This window comes from Miniopterus natalensis, chromosome 9, assembly GCF_054644295.1.
Source record: "Miniopterus natalensis isolate mMinNat1 chromosome 9, mMinNat1.hap1, whole genome shotgun sequence".
Taxonomy (NCBI): domain Eukaryota; kingdom Metazoa; phylum Chordata; class Mammalia; order Chiroptera; family Miniopteridae; genus Miniopterus; species Miniopterus natalensis.
In genome coordinates this window covers 78430216-78451225 of record NC_142089.1, presented here as the reverse complement: position 1 = coordinate 78451225, position 21010 = coordinate 78430216, and the positions used below count along the sequence as shown (strand labels likewise).

General features: G+C 43.1%; 1 protein-coding gene across 1 annotated transcript in view; it reads right to left on the bottom strand.

Moving 5' to 3' along the window:
- Positions 1–21010, bottom strand: part of RPIA (ribose 5-phosphate isomerase A) — a 41342-nt gene that overhangs the window by 16324 nt on the left and 4008 nt on the right. Inside the window, exons 2-3 of the mRNA XM_016201854.2 lie at positions 15066–15126; positions 13464–13519 (exon numbers count right to left, since the gene is read on the bottom strand). Coding sequence (XP_016057340.1) covers positions 13464–13519; positions 15066–15126 — 117 coding nt within the window. The remainder of the gene's footprint in view (positions 1–13463; positions 13520–15065; positions 15127–21010) is intronic.

Sequence of the window (21010 nt, the reverse complement as noted above, 5' to 3'; positions counted from 1 at the left end):
ACCCATCACTGGCTCTGTTAGGGGCAGAAATATTAATTATGCTCTGTTAACCATGATTGTTTTGTTGTGATTAGAAAAAGCACATTCTAACCTGGCTGAGAGTTGTACACTCCGCGACATGGGCCTTAACTTTGGAATGTGGTCTATACTTCTTTTATTATCATTGGAAGATTAGTAGCCTTGTTCCCAAAACAATGGAGTCCTGGAGGCACCTGCCCTTTGTGACCCCCAGCCCACAATGCTTGTAATCTGTTAGCATTATACCTTGCCTAGTTTCCCATGCCTGTAATTCCTACTTTCCTATGTAATTTTTATCCTTCTACCCAATATAAGCTGCTAGCTTATGGGGGAGGGAGGGGCGGTGGTAGAGCAGATTTTCATGGATGAACCCCTGCTCTCCCATAGTGCCGGCAATATTGGAATAAACGCTCATATACAATTCAACCCTGTCTCTGCTTAATTGGTTCAAGTAGTGACAGGCAGCCAGGACCCATTTGTTGTCCAGTTTCAACCCAGCCAGCACAAATGTAGCCTCAGACACCCAACTGAGACCAGCAGCCCCTGGACACCAGACACTCCAAACTCACAGCTAAGGAATCTCCTGAGGGTGTGGAGCAAAGCCCCTTCGGCCTCTTCTAGCTCTCAGAAGTGCAGGGAGCCAGAAAGCTAATAAAGACTAGCTGGCACTAGTGAAAACAGGAAGCAATGACTTCTCACTGCAACCCCACAGCTGATGCCCTCCCGACAGTGGTATATGTAAGGTTAGCAGTCCTTCTGTTTTTCACAAATTTTACAATAAATCTGAAAAGATCTTCCCTCTAGGGCCTGCTTGAGGTAGATTAAAGGCCAGTGTGAACAATAAACAACTACTTTTGACTTAAACCAAATCTGACTTTCAAATGCTTTTTTATTTTCTTCTTCCAAAGCCTAACTTTAAAGGGAAAACCTATACAAATACTTTAAATCACTATAGGTTGGATGTAGGAAAGTGGTGGCACTCTGACAAGAAGCAGAGAGCCCTTGCTCCCAGCCACAGACTGGATTTACCACTAAAATACTGTGTAACCAACTTGGAAAAACAAGAGAAATATACCTGAGTGGACATATTTCAAGTAATGAGCACTGAAGAAATATCACACAGTCTGGTAAGAGAGAGAGGGCACAGAAAAGGGGAGTTCCCCCTGAAGCCAGTGCTGGGCTGTGAGGCCCAAGGGTTAGAGGCTGCAAAGCTCCCTCCCCTTGGGAGTATGGATTGACATCCAAAAGCTGGGATCTCAAGCCCGGAGCAGAGAAGGGAAGGAGAGGCCATGCAGGGTGGGCAGAGGGAGCCAGGGGAACAGTGTGCCTGTGAGAAGGGGACCTCACCTTCCTAGTGAAACAATGCACCTAATGGCAGCAGCTGGGACAAGAGTCTTTCACCCTGACTGACAGTAGGAAAGGGTGTCCCACAGTGTATGGTTTCTGAATAGAAAGGAGCCAGAAGGCTTCACTGAGCAGCCACCTAGAGGGACCCTCTGCTTTCCTGTAAGGCATTGTGTAGAACCCCAGAAAGCATTTGAACTGTGTGGCACAGGGAAGGGGAAGAGAGCCCTGCCACAAGAGAGAGGACCAGAGTTGCCAGCTGGGTAGATCAGGTCTCCACCCTCTAGAGAGGAACCAGAGCTACCAGCAGGGCGGATACAGTCTCCAGCCACCAGAGCTGCCAGTGGATAGGGACTCCAGCAGCCAGAGATGCCAGTGGGGTGAATCAGAGATTTTTCACCTACTCTAAGGGGAGCCAGGGGAGCAGGCAAAGAGCTGTCTCAGCTTTACTGAGATCAACTGTGCAGGGGACCTGAGAGGGGCTGACTTTGTGACCACTCCTGCTTGGTTCCAAGGCCCGGGGCACTGGAACCTCCCCAGGCAGGTTCTCTGCCTTTTTGCTGCTTTGTGTGTTTTTGAGTTTTTGATTGCTGAATGGGCGTTTACATTACTGGCTTGCATTGGGGAGACAGCGAAAGCTGGGATTTGTGTCTGCATTGTGGAGAGTATGAAATGAGCACTCTGTGAGATTAGCAAACCTGATCTGGGAAAGGAGGGGAAGAGCATGCCTACCTCTCCTGCACGCTAGGAGCACCACCCCCAACAGGAAAGGGGCTGGTTCCGCTCACTGAAGCCCCAGATAGCACCCGCAGGGCACAGACCTGAGGGGGAAGGGAGAACAGCTCACAGGACAATACAAGACTCTCACGGACTATAATTTGGGAACTGAAGAAAAGCTTAAAACCCCTTCTGGGGGCTGGGCAGGCAAAGTGCTCACCAGAATCTTTTTTTAATTGAACCCACTGAGCCCAAGCCACTGAAACTGCCCATACAGAAAAGGCAAAAGACTGAATTCAATCTGAACCTGCAGCAGGCAACTGTATGAAGAACTAGAATTGGAGGATAGGGTAAAGAAAGAGAAGTTGGCTTTGAAGCAGAGACTAACTTCTCCGTAGTGAGTGCCTGACAGTAAAACATCTAAGTAAGGGGAGAAATATCCCGAGCTACACTAGCCAGCCTGCACCCTAAAGACTCTCTTCAGAAGACTCTGGAGTAAAACCAGGCAACCACAAGGGGGAGGAAAAATAGCTGACAAGGGGAGGTGGTCCACAGAGAGCCTCAGACCGGTCAACTACCTAAGGACACCAGAGCAAAAACCTAGATTGGCTGATATATAGATACCTCCCAGGAGAACCAATATCAGCATAAAAACCAGTGAGCCATAGACAACATAAGCTGCCCAGATGAAACTCACCTGATTGACTTTTTTTTCTTTTTTTAGAAAAAAGAGAGAAAAGAAAAAAAATTTCTTTTTAAATTTTCTGTTCTTAATTTAATTCTTTAATTTTTTAAAAAACTTGTTTTGCTATGCTTTTTTTTTTTTTTTTGCTTTGTTTTGTTTTTGGTTCTATTATCAAAGTTTTCTTGATATTCTCTATTTTATTGCTGGGATATTATCATTATAACCAGTAAGTTTACTGCTTTTCTTTATTGTTGCCCTCATCTCTCTTATTAGACTCCTTCCCTGCCCTTGATTTACCTCTCTCTCTCTTCCTCTTCCACTGGCATAACTTTTTTTTCTTTTCTTTTTATCCCATTTTTTTCCTCTGTCTTCCTGTCTGTTTGTCTCTTAATTTTATTTTTATTTCTTTCTTTTTCAACTATTTTCCTATTCTTACATGCTACTCTCAATATTTTGCTCGCTCTTCTTTCAGATCCTTTCCTCTACATCTTTTATCTCCCAGTGGCGTCTCTATTTTTTACTTTTTATTTTATTTTATAATTTTTTTTCTTTATGTCCTTTTCTCTTTCTCTATTTTTTTTTTTTTGCATTAACATTTGTGTTCTCGCTTTGCTCTCCCAATTCTATTTTCTCTTTGCATGTTTTCATTACGATTGTCAGGATATTTTGTAAGTTACTGCTTGTTTTCTGGCAGTTTGGTTGTATACTGTCTTGCCTTGCCAGCACCTGTACAACAGCTCACATGCCGTGGTTGGGGCTGAGACACACAGTTAGCCAACCTGAAAGGAGAGTCCTCCCAAGAAGCGGTCAACAACAATCTAGACCCAATCACACAGGAGAGCCCAAAGAACTCACAAAAGGGATACCCACAAAAGGGACACACCTAGAGCAAATAGCTCAGAAGATTAAAGAAAACACACCTCTGGGCTCCACTGGACTCACACTACAAAATCCTTCCCCATAAGGCTGGGAGACAGTAAATATATCTAACAAACACTAAGAGTCAACAAAATGGGGAGTCAAAGAAACAACTCCCAAACTAAAGAAAAGGAAAAATCACAAGAAAAAGGCCTTGATGAGATGGAGTTAAGCAAGTTATCAGAAATAGAGTTCAGAACAATGGTTACAAAGATGCTCAAGGAAATTAATGAGAACCACAAGACATTTAATGGGAAGGTCCAGGAACTTAGTGAAAATATGAAAAAAGAGCTAGATATGATAAATAAGAACCAGGCAGAAATGAAGAATACTATACCTGATATCAAAATCACCCTGGAAGGAATTAAAAGTAGGCTCAATGAAGCAGAGAATAAGTGAGTTAGAAGATAAGGTAGAAAAAAACACTCAAGCAGAGCAGCAAAAAGGAAAAACACTTAAAAGCATGAGGACAGTTTAAGGGAACTGTGGGACAACATAAAGAGAAACAACATTCACATCATAGGGATGCCAGAGGGAGAGGAAAGAGAGCAAGGGAGAGAGAATTTGGTGGAGGAAACATTGACAGAAAACTTCCCTAACCTGGTGAAGGAGAAAGCCACACAAGTTCAGGAAGCACACAGGGTTCCAAACAAGAAGAACCCAAAGAGACCCACTCCAAGACACATCATAATTAAAATGGCAAATGTTAAGGACAAAGAGAGAATATTAAAAGCTCCAAGAGAGAGACAAGCAGTGACCTACAAGGAAGCCCCCATAAGGCTGACAGCAGATTTCTCAAGAGAAGCACTTCAGGCCAGAGGGGACAGACATGAAGTTCTCAAAGTAATGAAAAGCAAGAACATGCAACCAAGATTGCTTTATGCAGCAAGGCTATCATTAAAGCTGAAGGCAAAATAAAGAGCTTCCCAGACAAAAGAAGGCTAAAGGAGTTCAGTATCACCAAAACAGCATTAGAAGGAATGCTAAAAGGACTGCTTTTAGGAGGAAGAGGACTATTGAGAGAAAGGTACATCAGCAAAAGGGGGAGTAAATAGCATTAAGTCAGTATATATCAATAGTAACCTTAAAAGTAAATGTAATATATGCTCCAATCAAAAGACTATAGAGTAGCTGAGTGGATAGGAAAGCAGGACCCATATATATGCCGGCTACAAAAGACCCACGACCTGAGAGCAAAAGATTCACACAGTCTGAAAGTAAAGGGATGGAAAAAATATTCCATGTAAATGGAAATGAAAAAAGCTAAAGTAGCAATAGTTATTTCTGACAAAATAGACTTCAAAGTAAAGACCATATAAAGAAACAAAGAAGGTCACTACATAATACTAAAGAGATCAATCCAACAGGAGGCAATAACCCTTATAAATATATATGCACCCAATATAGAAGCACCTAATCATATAAAAAATTTCTTGGTGGACTTTAAGGGAGATACGGACAGCAACACAACCATAGTGGGGGACTTTAACACCCCACTGTCATCACTGGACAGATCATCAAGACAAAAAATCAACAGGGAAACACAGACCTTAAATGACATACTAGTTCTAATGGATTTAATTGACATTTGCTGAACATCTCATCCCAAAGCAGAATACACATTCTTCTCAACTGCACATGGAACATTCTCAAAGATAGACCACATGTTAAGGCACAAAGCAAGTCACTACAAGTTCAAGAAGACTGAAATCATACCAAGCATCATTTTGGATCACAATGGCATGAAACTAGAAATCAACCACTATAAAAAAACTCAAAAATATTCAAAAACATGGAGGCTAAATAGCATGTTATTAAACAATGAATGGGTTACCAATGAGATCAAGGAAGAAATCAAAAACTTCCTGGGAAAAAATGAAAATGAACAGAAAACAACCCAAAATCTATGGAACACAGCGAAAGTAGACCTCTGAGGAAAGTTCATAGCAGTACAGGCATACCTCAAAAAACAAGAAAAAGCTCTACTAAACCATCTAGCACAACTAAAAGAATTAGAAAGAGAACAGCAAGAAAAGTCTGAGGAAGTAGAAGGAAATAAAGATTAAAGCAAAAATTAATGACACAGAGACTAAAAAAAAATACAAAAAAAAGAAAATGAAACTAAGAACTCATTCTTTGAAAAAATAAATAAGATGGATGACCCTTTAGCCAGAATCACCAAGAAACAAAGAGAAAGGGCCCAAATAAATAAAATTAGAAATGAAAGAGGCAATACAACAACCGACCCAAAAGAAATACAAGGGATTGTAAGAAAATACTATGAGCAACTACATGCCAACAAAATGAACAACATGGGTGAAATGGACAAATTCCTAGAAGCATACAATCTTCCAAAGCTGAATCAAGAAGAATCAGAAAAGCTAAATAGGCCGATAACAACTAATGAAATTGAAGCAGTAATCAAAAAACTCCTGGCACAGAAAAGTCCAGGATCAGATGGATTTACAGGCAAGTTTTACCAAACATTCAAAGAATTAACACCTATCCTCCTCAAACTATTCCAGACAATTCAAGAGGAGGTAAAACTCCCAAGCTCTGTTAACGAGGCCAGCATCATCCTAACCCCAAAACCAGATAAAGAAAACTACAAAGAAAGAAAAGTACAGGCCAATATCCCTGACGGACATAAATGCTAAAATCCTCAGCAAAATACTAGCAAACCAGATCCAGCAATACATTAAAAAGATGATACAACACGACCAGGTGGGATTTATTCTGAGGATGGAAGGCTGGTATAATATTCGCATTTCAATAAATGTGATACATCACATAAACAAAACGAAGGAAAAAAATCATATGATCATATCATACATGCAGAAAAAGCATCTGACAAAGTCCAGCACTCATTTTTGATAAAAACTCTCTGCAAAGTGGGAATAAAGGGAACATACCTCAACATAATAAAGGCCATATACGAAAAACCTACAGCTAATATCATACTCAATGGGCAAAAACTAAAACAATTTCCCTTAAAAATAGGAACAAGACAGGGTTGTCTGCTTTCACCACTCTTATTCAACATAATACTGGAAGTCCTTGCAACAGCAATGCGACAGGAAGAAAATATAAAAGGTATCCAAATTGGAAAGGAGGAAGTAAAACTCATTATTTGCAGATGACATGATATTGTACAAAGAAAACCCACCAAAGGACTCCACCAAAGTACTACTAGATTGGATAAATGAATTCAGCAAAGGCAGCTAGATACAAAAGTAACATTCGGAAATCAAGGGCATTTTTATACACCAACAATGAACTCTCAGAAAGAAAAACTAAAAAAGCAATACCATTTACCATTGCAACTAAAAAAATAAGATACCTGGGAATAAACTTAACCAAAGATATAAAAGACCTGTACTTGGTAAACTTAACCAAAGATGTAAAAGACCTGTACTTGGAAAACTATAGGACACTGAAAAAAGAAACAGAGGAAGATATAAACAAGTGAAGAATATACCATGCTCATGGATTGGAAGAATTAATATCTTTAAAATGTCCACACTACCCAAAGCAATTTATAGATTCAATGCAACTCCTATTAAAATACCAACAGCATATTTCACAGAGCTAAAACAAATATTCCAAAAATTTATATGGAACCAAAAAAGACCCCAAATAGCCACAGCCATCTTGAGAAAGAAGAACAGAATGGGAGGGATCACTTTACCAGATAGCAAACTGTACTACAAAGCCATTGTGATCAAAACAGCCTGGTATTGGTACAACAGACATATAGATCAATTTAACAGAACAAAGACCCCAGAAATAGACCCACACCATTATGGTCAGTTAATATTTGACAAAGGAGGCAAGAGCATACAATGGATGAAGGGCAGTCTCTTCAATAAATGGTGCTGAGAAAATTGGACAGCTACATGCAAAAAAATGACACTAGATCACCAACTTACTCCATACACAAGAATAAATTCAAAAAGAATAAAATACGTAAATGTAAGTCATGAAACCATAAAAATCCTGGAAGAAAACATAGGCAGTAAAGTCACAGACATGTCATGTAGTGGAATTTTCACCGGCACAACTCCTAGGGCTAAACTAAAGAAAAAACAAATGGGACTACATCAAACTAAAAAGCTTCTGCACAGCAAAAGAAATCAGCCTCAAAATACAAAGGAAACCCATGGTATGGGAGAACATATTTGCCAAGTATGTATCTGATAAGGGGCTAATTTCCAAAGCGTACAAAGAACTCATACAACTCAACAAGAGGAAGGCAAGCAATCCAATTAAAAAATGGGCAAAGGACCTGAACAGACACTTCTCCAAAGGGGACATACAGATGGCCAAGAGACATATGAAAAAATGAGCAACGTGGCTAATCATCAGAGAGATGCAAATTAAAACCACAATGAGGCATCACTTCACACCTGTCAGAATGGCTACCATCAGTAAGTCAACCAACAAGAGGATGTAGAGAAAAGGGAACCCTGGTACACTGCTGGTGGGAATACAGACTGGTGCAGCCACTATGGAAAACAGTATGGAGCTTCCTCAAAAAATTAAAAATGGAACTGCCATTTGACCCAGTGATCCCACTTCTAGGAATATATCCTAAGAATCCTGAAACACTAATCAGAAAGAATATATGCACCCGCTATGTTCATAGCGGTACAATTTACAATAGCTAAGATCTGAAAAACAGCCCAAGTGCCCATCAGTAGATGAGTGGATAAAAAGCTGCGGGACATTTACACCATGGAATACTATGCTGCTGTAAAGAAGGATGTCGTACCCTATGGTGCAATATGGATGGACCTGGAGATTATGCTAAACAAAATAATCCAGGCAGAGAAAAACAAACATCACATGATCTCACTTATTCGTGGAATCTAAAGAACTTAATAAACTGATAAACAAAACAGATTCAGTGATATGGAAGCATGGATCAGACTGACAAATCTCAGAGGGAAGGTGGGGATAGGTGGGTGGGTGGGTAGAGATTAACCAAAGAATTTAAATGCATATATGCATAACACAAGTACACACAATAGTGTGGTAAGGGACTGGGGAGGGGAGTGGGTGCGGGGTGGAAGAGGTCAATGGGGAGAAAAGGGGACATCTGCAATATTTCGAATTAAAAAATAAATAAATAAATCACTATAGATTTCCCTGTTTAAAACGTAAGGCCTAAAACACTTTGATCTCCTTTCAATCATTCCATTTCAGGAGATTACATCTGGCTCAACTTAACATGAAATAAGTTTGGGTTTGGGAGGGGAAAAAACAAAAACAAAACAATAACTGAGCAAGTGAATTTTTAAAAGTCCTGTGAACTGTGAACAACCCTTCCTCCTAACTTTCTGGAACCCGCCATCATTTTCCTAAGCTGTTCATGTCATTTCCACCATAAAACAGTAGGTTAAGAGGATGATGCTATCTTAAAATCGCAGGATCAAATTTCCAACTAAGGACAGCAGTATAAACACCTCTTTCCCAAAACCTCTCTAAAACTGTAATAAAAGAATTTTTCTTAAAGGCATAAACCAAAACAAAAAGAAGAGAACAGCAACAAACTTTTAAAAGCTGGACCACTGATGCATACGGGTTAACGGCAGAAATGAGAAAGAAATCCTAAGCCAGTACTGGACAAAGCTAAGCACCAGCCAAATAAACACAGAACCTCCCAAAAGGTTCAGGACACAGCTGCATAGTGAACTTCGGGGAGCAGACTCGTGATGGTGCACAGAGAAGGCTGGGGAAGGCTGTGCAAGAACCTATTCCACCTGCACAGCCTACTCTGCGGCTTCCACAGCAGACGTTTCTTCTCTGGAGGTCAAGCAGCAGGTCTCAGGACTGGGCTGCTGGCACAGGTGACGACAAGGGGTATTCTTTAAGTAAGCTTTGGCTATGTAGCTACTACACAAAAACACAGTGGCTTTAGAGCTAATATTTATTAATTCTCATGATTCCCTGGACTGACTGGGAAGTTTTGGTCTGTGCTAGGTGGGGTAGGATGGCCTCCCTCACAGGCCTGGGCTACTCCACCACTCATCTGCCAGAAATAGCCTACGCTTGTTCATCTGCTGGCAGAATGGTTTCGGCAGCAAGAAGGGCCAAGCCCAACGCAAAACCACTTTTCAAGCCTCTCTGACATACCACTTAAGCTACTCAGTTTGGGGTGCCATTTGGTCATGTTCCATTGGCAAAGGAGTCACATGATCATAGTCAAAGAGATTCTGCAAAATGCTACAGACACTTCTTTTTTTATCTACCACAGGTATGATAACGAAGAGCAAGTTTATATCCGGAAGAATAGCAGATGTCTTGCAGCCCTCTTACCTACTTGGCTCCCAGGACATGGGCAGCTGGGCAGTCTTCTCTGGGAACCTGACCAGCCAGAAGAGACAAATGATCTGATATCACGAGTTCCTCAAGATAAGGGCTCAGCAGATAAGCCTGGAGCAGAGATCACCTGCATCCTGAGAGCGAGTTTCCAATCAACTTCCTATCCCACCCGTGGGTCTTCACAGCCAGAAGACAGCAAAGGAACATCAGAGTAAGAAAAACTGGAATGTAATTTTTAAAATACCAAAGCAATCTAACAACATTTCAAGCAATCTAACATTTTGACTGTGTTGGTTGTTACATGACTGTATTTGTCAAAACTCAGAATTATATGCTAAAAAGGGTATTGTATCTCCAAAAAACTGTAAAAAAAACAACTTTGAGGAAACAGATATGTAAAAAGAAGAAGTCTTAAAATGAAAATAATCATTAATATCCTCAGGGAGGTAAGAGCAGAAATAGAAAAACTGGACCCATAAAACCAAAAAACTTCGGAGAATAAAAAAGGAGTTCTTGTTTGAAATTAAACATGTGAGCAAAGTTCAATAGAAAGGCTATAAATAGACAAAGCCGAAAAACAAAAGGACAAAACAAATCACAAGCACCAAGGACATGGGAATCCTAGAAAGAAAGACCAGAGAACATAGAGGAAAGAAAATCAAAGGAATTAACAGGAAAAAATCCCCAAAATGGAAGTGTGAATTTGCAGAATGAACTGTCCCAGCAAGTGCACAGCACAGTAAACAAAACAAAGCCACACCCGGACAGACACAACATGGTGAAATTCAGACCACTGGAGCAAAGAAAAGATCAAGTAAGGAATAGTGTTGAGAGAGGAAGAAATGAGGTTTCACACAGAGGATCAGTCAGAACAGCTTTAAGCTCAACAGCAAACTGAAAACCAGAAGATAATAGAGACCAGAGAGAAACCCTTGAAAATTCTAAGAAATGGTTTGGCATAGAATTCTCTACTGAATCACATAGTTGACTTCAAAGGAGACTAGAACAAAGGCATTTTCAGATATCCAAAGTGTCAACAAATTCGCATCCCATGCACCCGAGTAGCTACCTAAAGGATGTGCTTAGCCAGAACTGACGAAAACAGAAGGGTGTGAGGGAAGCGTGAGGAACCACCAAGAAATAGGATGGACGCAAAACCAGAGAAGGAATTCCCTGACTGCGAAGGGGGTCTCCAGGATGACAGCCAGGTGTAGCTGCTATAGCATTACCAACCCCAAACTACCAAGAGATTTGACCAAGAAGACGACACTGACAGAGTGGAAGATCCACTGTGTGGGAAAGAGGCGAGATTTCCTGTCTGGGTAAAGGTGGAGGGCTGAATTAGTAAGGAGTACATACACAGACAGCCAAGCAAATGAAAAAACAAAGGCAACGTTTACTTCACTTTGGAGAAAACAAAATAATGGGCAGGTGAGGAAGAGTAATCACAGCACACTACAGGTCAGCTGTAGTCTGGATGGTCACAATTCTGCAAACACTGAGTAAACTGCACCCAAATGTAACTCTCCTGGAAGACTGGGAGAGAAGTGTGTGAACCGTGAGACCAGGGAGGTAAAGGATCACCACATGCTACCTTCCATTCATCCTTCAGTGCAGATCTATTACCTAAAGTTGGAAATTAATTTTAAATACCAAGAAAAGCAGGTCTCTGAGATGTGGAGCAAATATCCAATCAGCTGAAGTATGTCCATCTAAAGAGCAAGAAATGTGGTAGTCAGGGGTGGGGGGTAAGGGGAGTCTTTTTTTTTTTTTTTAACTAAAAAGGCTTGAATGATTAGATTCTTCAATCCATATGTATGTACACTCGCGTGTCACTTAACAGCAATACAAATGTGCTGTTGGGTGATTCCGTTGTTGTAGATGACTTGCCTGCACTAATCCTACAGTCTTAGCTCCCCTGCAGTGTGGCCACTGATATTTTTGCTCAGTTTGGGTTTTTCTTCAAGTGTTTTTATTTTTAAGCCTAGATTCCGAAGAGTAGCTTTGTGTCAGCACAGTACAGCTGATCAGAAGTTATGCTTCAGCACCTTCAACCAGTAGGGCTTTTGCCCTTTGCTAGCGGAGCTGTGTGTGGGTTGGGGAGGAACACGGTCAAAGGTCAGGCACTTTACAAGTCTTCCCTGGCTTTCACTCTCTGCAGGGCTTTCTTATGTCTCCTCTGCACCTGCACGAGGCACCCTATTTAGCCAGGGCAGATAATTAGATAACCAGGCCCTGTCTGATCTCTCTTCAGCCTGTGCACCGCACCTTGCCCCAATGAAGTCTTCCAAACCCCAGGAATACATATGAGCTTATCAAGACCCACCATAAAAAAAATCCAATGTAAATAATTTATTAAATAAGAAAGAAAAATACTAAATGGTTAAGTGACTTGGGAAAATGAGACACTTAGCTTTTCAAAATGCCAAGAAAATCCATTCAACCACTGATTTTCAAAGCATCTCCTCAGAGCAGCAGAATTTCCAAGGCAAAGACCTGACGTGAAACCACTCATTTTCTAGCCTGTGGCTGGAATTATGGTACTGTCTTCAGTCCCCTGGGTGTCCACCAACCTTGCAGAGGGTCCCAAGAGATTTCACTCCATGAAGCTCTGGCAGCACATCCTTCCCTAACTTCCTATCCTGTCCACTTGGAGTCCCTCCTTGGCTCCTACTCTGATAGGCAAAGGCCCCTGCCAGGCTTAGAGGGCACCTCTCCGGCCCCTCACCTGCCCTCTCCCATCATCAGAGCTGCCTACAGGCTGCTGGCTGAGCCTCCAGGGTTGGAAGAGTTTCCTTCCTGATACCTCGCTGTTCAAAACTGAGTCCACAAAGTCACAGAAGCACCAACCACCCGTAATTGCAAACTTTACCTCAGTTCACAGTGTCACCGTAATGAACCCAATGAGAGATGATACACTACCCTCCCCACGGGAGCCAGATGTGGGGCAGGGACAGCTCTACCTGGGCACCTCTCCTCCTTCCTTCCCAAAGTCTCCTCTCCCCTGACCTCTCCCTGTATTTAACTGGCTCCCCTGCTTTCCTCCACCAATGTCCACTATTTTAAGGTGAGAGAGCATTAGACATGAACTGTAAATACTGCACTTGCATTACTAACACATCACCTAATGCCCTCTGCCTCAGTTTTTTCATCTACAAATGGAAATAATGTTCCTTAAGGATAGAGACCCTGAGGTCATCTCTACAGAATCCACCATCTTGCCTAATGCCAGACACACTGAACCATTCAGAGTGAATGAACGAATGCATCCGAGGCCCCACTTCTGAGGAGCAATCCTCAGTAAATACACTCTCCTCTTGCTCCTGGCGCTCTCCCCAGCCCTCACCAAGAACAATCCAGGTGCACACCCACGGCCACACCTCCATGCCCTCAGGGACCCGGAAGACTCAAACCACTACTAAGATGGCTAAGATGCAGAAGGGAAAGTAGGACCTACCTGGAAGGAAGTGGGGACACAGACAAGGCTCAGGTTCTCCTGCTTCACTCTTTCCGCTGTGGAGACAGAAACAGTGCTAGTGGGTCTTCACTCTCTCACTTTACTTTTTGAATCTTGTACACATTTGCTCAAATCCAACAAAAAAGGAAAGGTCTACCCCCCATTGACAGCTGCCTTTCATTCTGTGCCCTCCCCTTGGTGACAAAGTTGGTGAACTACATCACACATCACACGACAGGGACACTAGAAAGTCCCAGGGAGTAAGTACTAACTACAGGAAGCGCAACCCCAGTATTTGCTACTATTACATGCTTGGCGATATTCAAAAAACTTTGTGAACTCTTTAATCTTGAAGGTCGGTTACAACCCAAAGATATGGTACAATTATTATCTCAATTTTACAGAAGTGGAAACTGAGGCACAGAGAGGTAAAGTAACTGGGTAGCTACACAGCTAACAAGTGACAGAGCTGGAATACGATGCCAAGCAGTCTAGCTTCAGTCTTAACTACATCCCTATATTGCCTTTTATAGGGAAAAGCTAGAACTCAACTTTTACATTTAGTACAAAAAAATATAATAATTTGTAGCCCCTGGAGGGTTGTTAAAGTGGGTTTATTTATGCATTTGGGGTTTCTATCTTTTGGGAAAACTTGACTTTAAAAAAAAATCTTAAGAAAAACACTGTCTTGTTAAGACTTAAATCTCTTTAATCACTGGGTTGCATCTTAAGGTTTATGTGTCACTATTATGAAACGCACAGTTAATTCCTGAGCTTAAAATACGCCACATTCTCAGTGCTAAGGCAGAAGGGTGTACATTACAGCCCCTGTTCAGCCAGTGAGAAGGCTTCCAGGAGCCATCATGCAAGCCCCAGAGCCACTCCTTAAAGACAGGGAGTTGCTGGACTTTGACTCCTGAGCACTTTCCCCAGGGAACTAGAAGAGGTCAGCAAGCAGGCAAGCCTCTCCTCTGGGCTTTGTTCTTACAAACAAAAGCAGGACAGGAAAACCTGTTGAGCAGCCACAGGGGCTGAGAATTCCTGCACCTTTCCTAAGCAGAGAAGCCTTAATCAGAATCAAGTCAGCACCTGTGGGCACCAGCTACCAACTGCAGGCACCTCCCATTCACTCCAGGGTCAAGCCTGCACTGACCTTGATTTGTTTGCCTGAAGTTGCCTGAGAAACCCACAGGTTTCAGAGAGCTTGCCTCAGGGTCCCCGTGATGGAAAACAAACACACACACACACACACACACACACTCTCTCTCTCTCTCTCTTTCTCTCTCTCTCTCTCTCTCTCTCTCTCTCTCTCTCTGATGGGGATTAAAATTGTGTTGAGACCCCACTCTAAGTCTATTCCTCCCCTCCAGCTGAGTAAACAAAGCTAGGGTAACCCCCAAAGGTGGCTGAAGATATTCAAGAATCCCTCTAAGGGAAGAGCAGAAACACTCAGCTGAGAGACAAGCAGCCCCTTTCCCCAGCTCCATACTGCTGGAGCCATATCCAGCAGGTGTCAAACCTTTGCCCCACTCCTGCCCTCCACTTCTACCCCCACACCCTCCATGCCCCCCAAAAGATATAGAAAACAGCCCACAAACATACCTATTCGCTGCACAGCATGGACAATTGTAGAACCACTTCCAATTCCCAGCACTTGGTTATTCTGCCAGAAAAGGGGGAGAGAAAAAACAAAACTTATACCATCTTTTATTCCCTCTCCAGCCTGCTTGCTAGAGTTATAAAATTATTATGACATTAATTCATGAACCAGGGTGCCCATTTTACAGACACATAACCACTGGTCTTTATTATAGTGCCCAGTGGCAGCTTATCAGAGCCCTCCTGCTTTTATCTCTGACACTGACATCACCACCTCCACCTGTTGAAAGATACATTGAGCAAGTTTACAAATGTCAAGAGTTTATTTGAGCAAAAACTGACTTCAATTGGGCAGCATCCAATCTAGGAGACAGAGGAGCTCCAAGGAACTGTCCAAAATGAAAGACTTTCACAGACTTTCCTCTAAGGGATGGCAGGGTCTTTCAGGCTGATTGACTGGCTTAGATTCCATTCCTGGGAGCCAAACAGTCATTAAGACTTGGTTTGGGGATGTGGGGCTTAGCATGTGCGACTCCATTTTGGGGCTGCTGTCTAACAGTGAATACTCCCTATCAGACAAAAGGCTTGGCTTGCTTACAGTGTACAGCAACTGAAGTTGGCCTCCCAACGGTGGCCTGCAGATGAGCCCAGAAAGGTCCCTGTCTAACCCCCAGGAAGGGCATCAGAGAGCAAAAACTATAGGAAAGAACAGCAGAGCCTACATGCAACCATAGAACAGGAAGCAGGGATTTCTGGCCTCAGTGCCTTGTTACAAATGCCTAACATCTAGAAGGCAGGGGACTGACCCCAGATACCTTCACATTGGGGCACCACAGGGAACCTGATGGACATATACAGCCCACTGTCCAGAGCCCCCAAAAGTCAACAGAAGAGGGGAGAGTCTGAAGTATCCCTGACATAGCAATTATAATGGTCTCTGTGCAGGTGATGTTAAGGGGTCTACGTCTTGCATCAGCTGCCTCAGAGAGTCTGCAGAGGGCAAAGGCTTAGTTAGAAGTATGAGGAAAAGTTTTCATCTGCAATAGGACTTGCAAAGATGTCGAACACTTCCTGGGTGCAACGAACAAGACAAGGACTCACACTACTGAGCCTGCCTTCTTAACAAAGGGGAAGGTGCCTAGGAGCAGAGCAGAGGCCCGGCTGCAGTCAGTTAAACCACACACAGCACAAAGTCAGGGCAGAACACTCAGGAACTAATGTGAAGCCCGGGTCCTAAGCAACTTTCTGGGAGCAATCTCCCGCCAGTCTAAGGCCAAAGGGCTGAAAACCAAAGCAGCAGCTACCATTTACTAAGTGTCTTCCAAGAAAATGGATAAATATTATAAGTCCCTTCTCACAACAAGCCCTTGTGATCTGAAGACCCATTATCCGCACTTTAGAGATGAATTCAACACTCTAGGAAAAAGTGAAGACTTAGAAATGAGCACAAGAGATCACGAGTGGCCACTCAATGTCTTGCTGGAGTCTGTAGGTACTGTGTTACCTGATCCTTCAGGGGGGTGGGCCTTTGCCTTTGACACAGCACAGGGGCCTGGGTCCAAGACCCTAAGGGTGCCAGATGGTCCAAAGGAATGTGGGATTGCAGGCTGTCACCACCTCTCCATTCCCTACTCAAAAATGCAGAAGTAGCTAATTTTATCCCCATTCTAACTGCCTCCTTGACTGCTGACCCACATGCGCAGTTGATCAAGGTTTGACCGCTATTTGACCTTCCTACGGTGGTGGTAGTGAGCAGATGGCCATCTTGCCCCCACAGCTCAGGAGCCAATGTACAAACCAGGCAACAAAGCTGGAAAAGGCAATCACCCAAGCCTGGAATAGAAAATTCTGCATGCCTGCCTTTTTCAAAAAACCCTCCTATTCAAAAAGACCCCCTTACAGGACAGCCCAGTTTGTCCACAGCCTATAAAAGCAGCCAAGCACAGCCAGCCCCGGGACCAGTTCAGAGGACCTTTCTTTCCTCTGTGCTGCCTCCCTTGTGCTCAAGCATAAGCTTAATAAAATCTGTCTGGAAATTTCTCTGGGGTTTCCTCTCAATTTCTATCTTGGGAAACCCAAGAACCCCAATGCCAGTAACACCTTGACTAGGCCATTTTACAACTCTGTAGAAATAGACTTTAACTTTTAGAAAACCATTAACAATACAAATAATTCAAGTCCATATAAATGTAAATTGATTGTTTTATAAGACCCATTTGATTACTACCCTAGAGATAGATCTGTAGTAGGCAGTTAGACAAGAACAAAGACAATGGGCCAGGTAAAGAAGGTCACCAGGGCAGAAAGCCTGGGGTGCATAGCCACAGACAATTTTAAGGTGGGACCTTGCCCACAGGGTAACCTTTCCTCCCCTAGCATATAGCTGGTCATGCAGTTTGGACCCCCACACTGTTTCATATCACTGGATGTGGTTTAGACCCCTAGATCTTACCTCCCTAGAGATAACATCTAGGCCTCAGTTGTATTTTAGTAGCTCCAGGTCCAGAAAGGCAGCAAAACCAGACAGTGATGCCACAGCTGACTTCAGGACCAGCTGCACTGAGTAATGACCCCCTGCCCTGGGGCCAACCAATCAATCAGTGGAGACCCCAACCCTGAAAAGACACACCTGGAAAACTGCTGAATATTCTATTGAGATCTTCCCCTGGGACATCCCCTAAAATCTCCACCCTTAAAACCCTTAAGATGGAGCTCCCAGCTTGCTCTCCCTCCCAAGACCATGCTCATGTCTTTCCCCTTCATCTCCCTCACCCCTTCCCGCGAAGATGCATTACCATTACCTACCTTCCTCACTCCCAAGCTCCAAGGGACCTTCTTTTGCCTCTGTGTTTCCTGAGCCCATTTCTTCTACCATTGATTTCTTCCACTTCTGTAATTTTCTAAATAAATATTCTCTTATAGTTTGAGTCTTGGCTCTGAATTCTTTCTTAGCCACAACTCAAGTACCAAGGTTGCTGAACGCGGGTCTGGTCTAATAACTGGTACCATTCCCATTGCCACCAACAGATCTTGTAAATTTTAACATTTTTGACTGCATATAAATTTATGGTTCTTTCTTCTGGTGAAGATGGCGGCACAGATAAACAAGGTACTCAGAACCTCCCACAGCCACACCAAAACTACAACTCAATCATAGAACACCCACTCCTTCAGGATGCCTAAAATATAGCTAAACATAAGTCCTCTAACTAAGGATATAAAGAAGCCACATGAGACTGGTAGGAGGGGTGGAGACAGGGAACCAGCTGGTTCCACACCCATATGTGGAGGTTAAAAATTGGGAGGAATACCTCGGCTGCGGTGGTTCCCCATAAGGGGAGAGGAGTCCCAGCCCCACATAGGCTCCCCAGCCCAGGGTTCTAGTGCCTAGAAGAGACATACCCATAATTTCTGGCTGTAAAAACCAGCAGAAATTGTGGCTTAGTGCGATGAAGGCAGTTGGAGGCAGTTCCTCCTAAAGGCCCAAGCCTAGACTTACTTGGACTCACTCTGGGCTCCAGCTCTGGAGCAGGAGCTGGAAAGGTTCCAGGGAAATAGTGGGAGGAAATGAATTGTCTGGTTTCAAGGCGAGGGCTGGAGGAGAAGCTTTCTCCCAGACAGAAGTGTTGGGAGAGGCCGCTGTTCCTTTGCTGAGCCCTTCCCCACAGACCCGGAGGGTGGGCACCATATCTGAGTCTCCATCAACCTGCCTAACACTATTTGCCCCCTCCTGGTGATTCCCTGAGACCCTGCCTCACCGCATTTGCAGGCCCAACCCAGTCTGTTTCTTGTGGCTTTCCTATACAAATGGCCTCTCTTGGCTCAGGCTTCAGACTTTCCTAAACTCTCTCAAACAAGCAGCATCTAGCCTCTGCATACTCATTACCTCTTGCTAAATGGCTTCAGGCCTGGCACTAGTGGCAGACAGCCTCGGTTCACAGCTTGGCCTCTCCTGGACACATTCAAGCCCAGCACAAGTATCAGCCACCTGCAGATTTCTTTGTAGCCCATTCCAGGTGGCCCCAGGCAGGGCACAGGAGGGGGCTGACTTTGCACTTCCCAGGAGGCCCCAGGACCAGTGCACCTGGTAGACAGCTTTAGATTACACAGTATTATAACCCAACCACCTCTATGAGCAACACACTCAAGGGGCGGACTCAATGGACAGCAAAGCCCCACTGCAGCAAGTCCTGCTCCATAGGGTCAGCTCCTGCACAGCAGCTCCTCTGCTATAGTCACAGCCAGTCCTCACAGCTGATTAGCCTGGGGTGTCAATCGCTACCATTGACGTGCCAATAGCAATCAAGGCTCAACTACAATAGGACAAGGTACATAGCCCACACGGGGGGCTCACCTAGAGCACCCAGCTAGGGTAATAAGGGAGGCTGTGCCACTGGGCCCTACAGTACACCTAATACATAAGGCCATTCTACCAAGTATGGAAGATGTAGCAGCTCTACCTAATACACAGAAACAACCACAGGGAAGCAACCAAAATGAGGAGACAAAGAAACAGGTCCCAAGTAAAAGAACAGAAGAAATCTCCATACAGGGAACTAAATAAAATGGAGGCAAGCAATCTACCAGATACAGAGTTCAAAACAATGGTTATAAGGATGCTCAAGAAATTTAGTGAGAGTTTCAACAGCATAAAAAAGGATATGGAAACCATAAAAAAGAACCAGTCAGAAATAAGGCTACATTAACTGGAATATAGAATAAATTACAGGGATCAACAGTAGAGCAGATGAAGTAGAGAATCAAATCAGCAATTTGAAATATAGGAAAGCAGAAAACACCCTATCAGAACAGAAAAAAAAAAAAAAAAAAAGAACCCCCCCAAAATGAAGACAGCATAAGAGTGTAAGGAGCCTCTGAGACAACATCAAGTGTGCCAACATTCACGATATGGGGGTGCAGAGGAAGAAGAGAGAGAACAAAGAATGGAAAACCTATTTGAAACAGTAATGATGGGAAACTTCCCTAACCTGGTAAAGGAAGTAGACATATAGGTTCAGGAAGCTCAGAGAGTCCCAAACAAGATAAACCCAAAGAGGCTCACACCAAGACACCTCATAATTAAAATGGCAAAGGTTAAAAACAAAAAAGAATCCTAAAAGCAGCAAGAGACAGTTAGTTACTTATAAGGGAGCTTCCCTAAGGCTGTAAGCTGATTTCTCAACAGAAACATTTTAGGCCAGAAGAGACTAGCATGAAATGTTCACTGATGAAAAGTAAGGACCAACAACAAAGATTACTATATATGGTGTGAGATATGTACTAGATTTATCAGGGTGATCACTTCCCAAGTTACATAAAATGTCTAATCACAGGGTTGTACACCTGAAACTAATGTAATATTTAACATCAACTATAATTTAAAATGAAAAGAAAAAAAACACACATGGTTCTTTGGTATTTCCTATGAAGAGGTTTTAACATCTTTTCCAGTTCCGTCATTAATTCAATGAGTAAAATAAAATCTTTGATATAGGTTTATATATGTATAAGAATCATGATTTTACCTTTCTGAACAACCATCTCTGAACAATATCAATAACACCCCCTACACAACTTCACTTTGAATAAGCAACTTCAGGAAGTTCAATTTGCTGAAACATCATTTCACTTCAACTGATTAACAGTGAACTCATCTGGCAAGGGAAGCCCTTAGTGAAACTTACTTTGTAGAGGAAAAGGTCTGAAGGCCCACAGGACAAAATCACCAGAGGAATACCCTATGTGCCCCCCCTCCCGCAATTGAGACTACACCTAAAACTAGAAAAGACTGGAAAGAATGACCAATATGTCGAGGGAGTTACAAAAAAGAGGTCTAATGCTAATGACCCAGCTTCCACCTGGGCCTCTCCTACCTACAGAGGGCTTTACCCATAAGCCTCTGAGTTCCTGACCTGATGGAAATGACTTACTAGCTCATCATTTCAAAG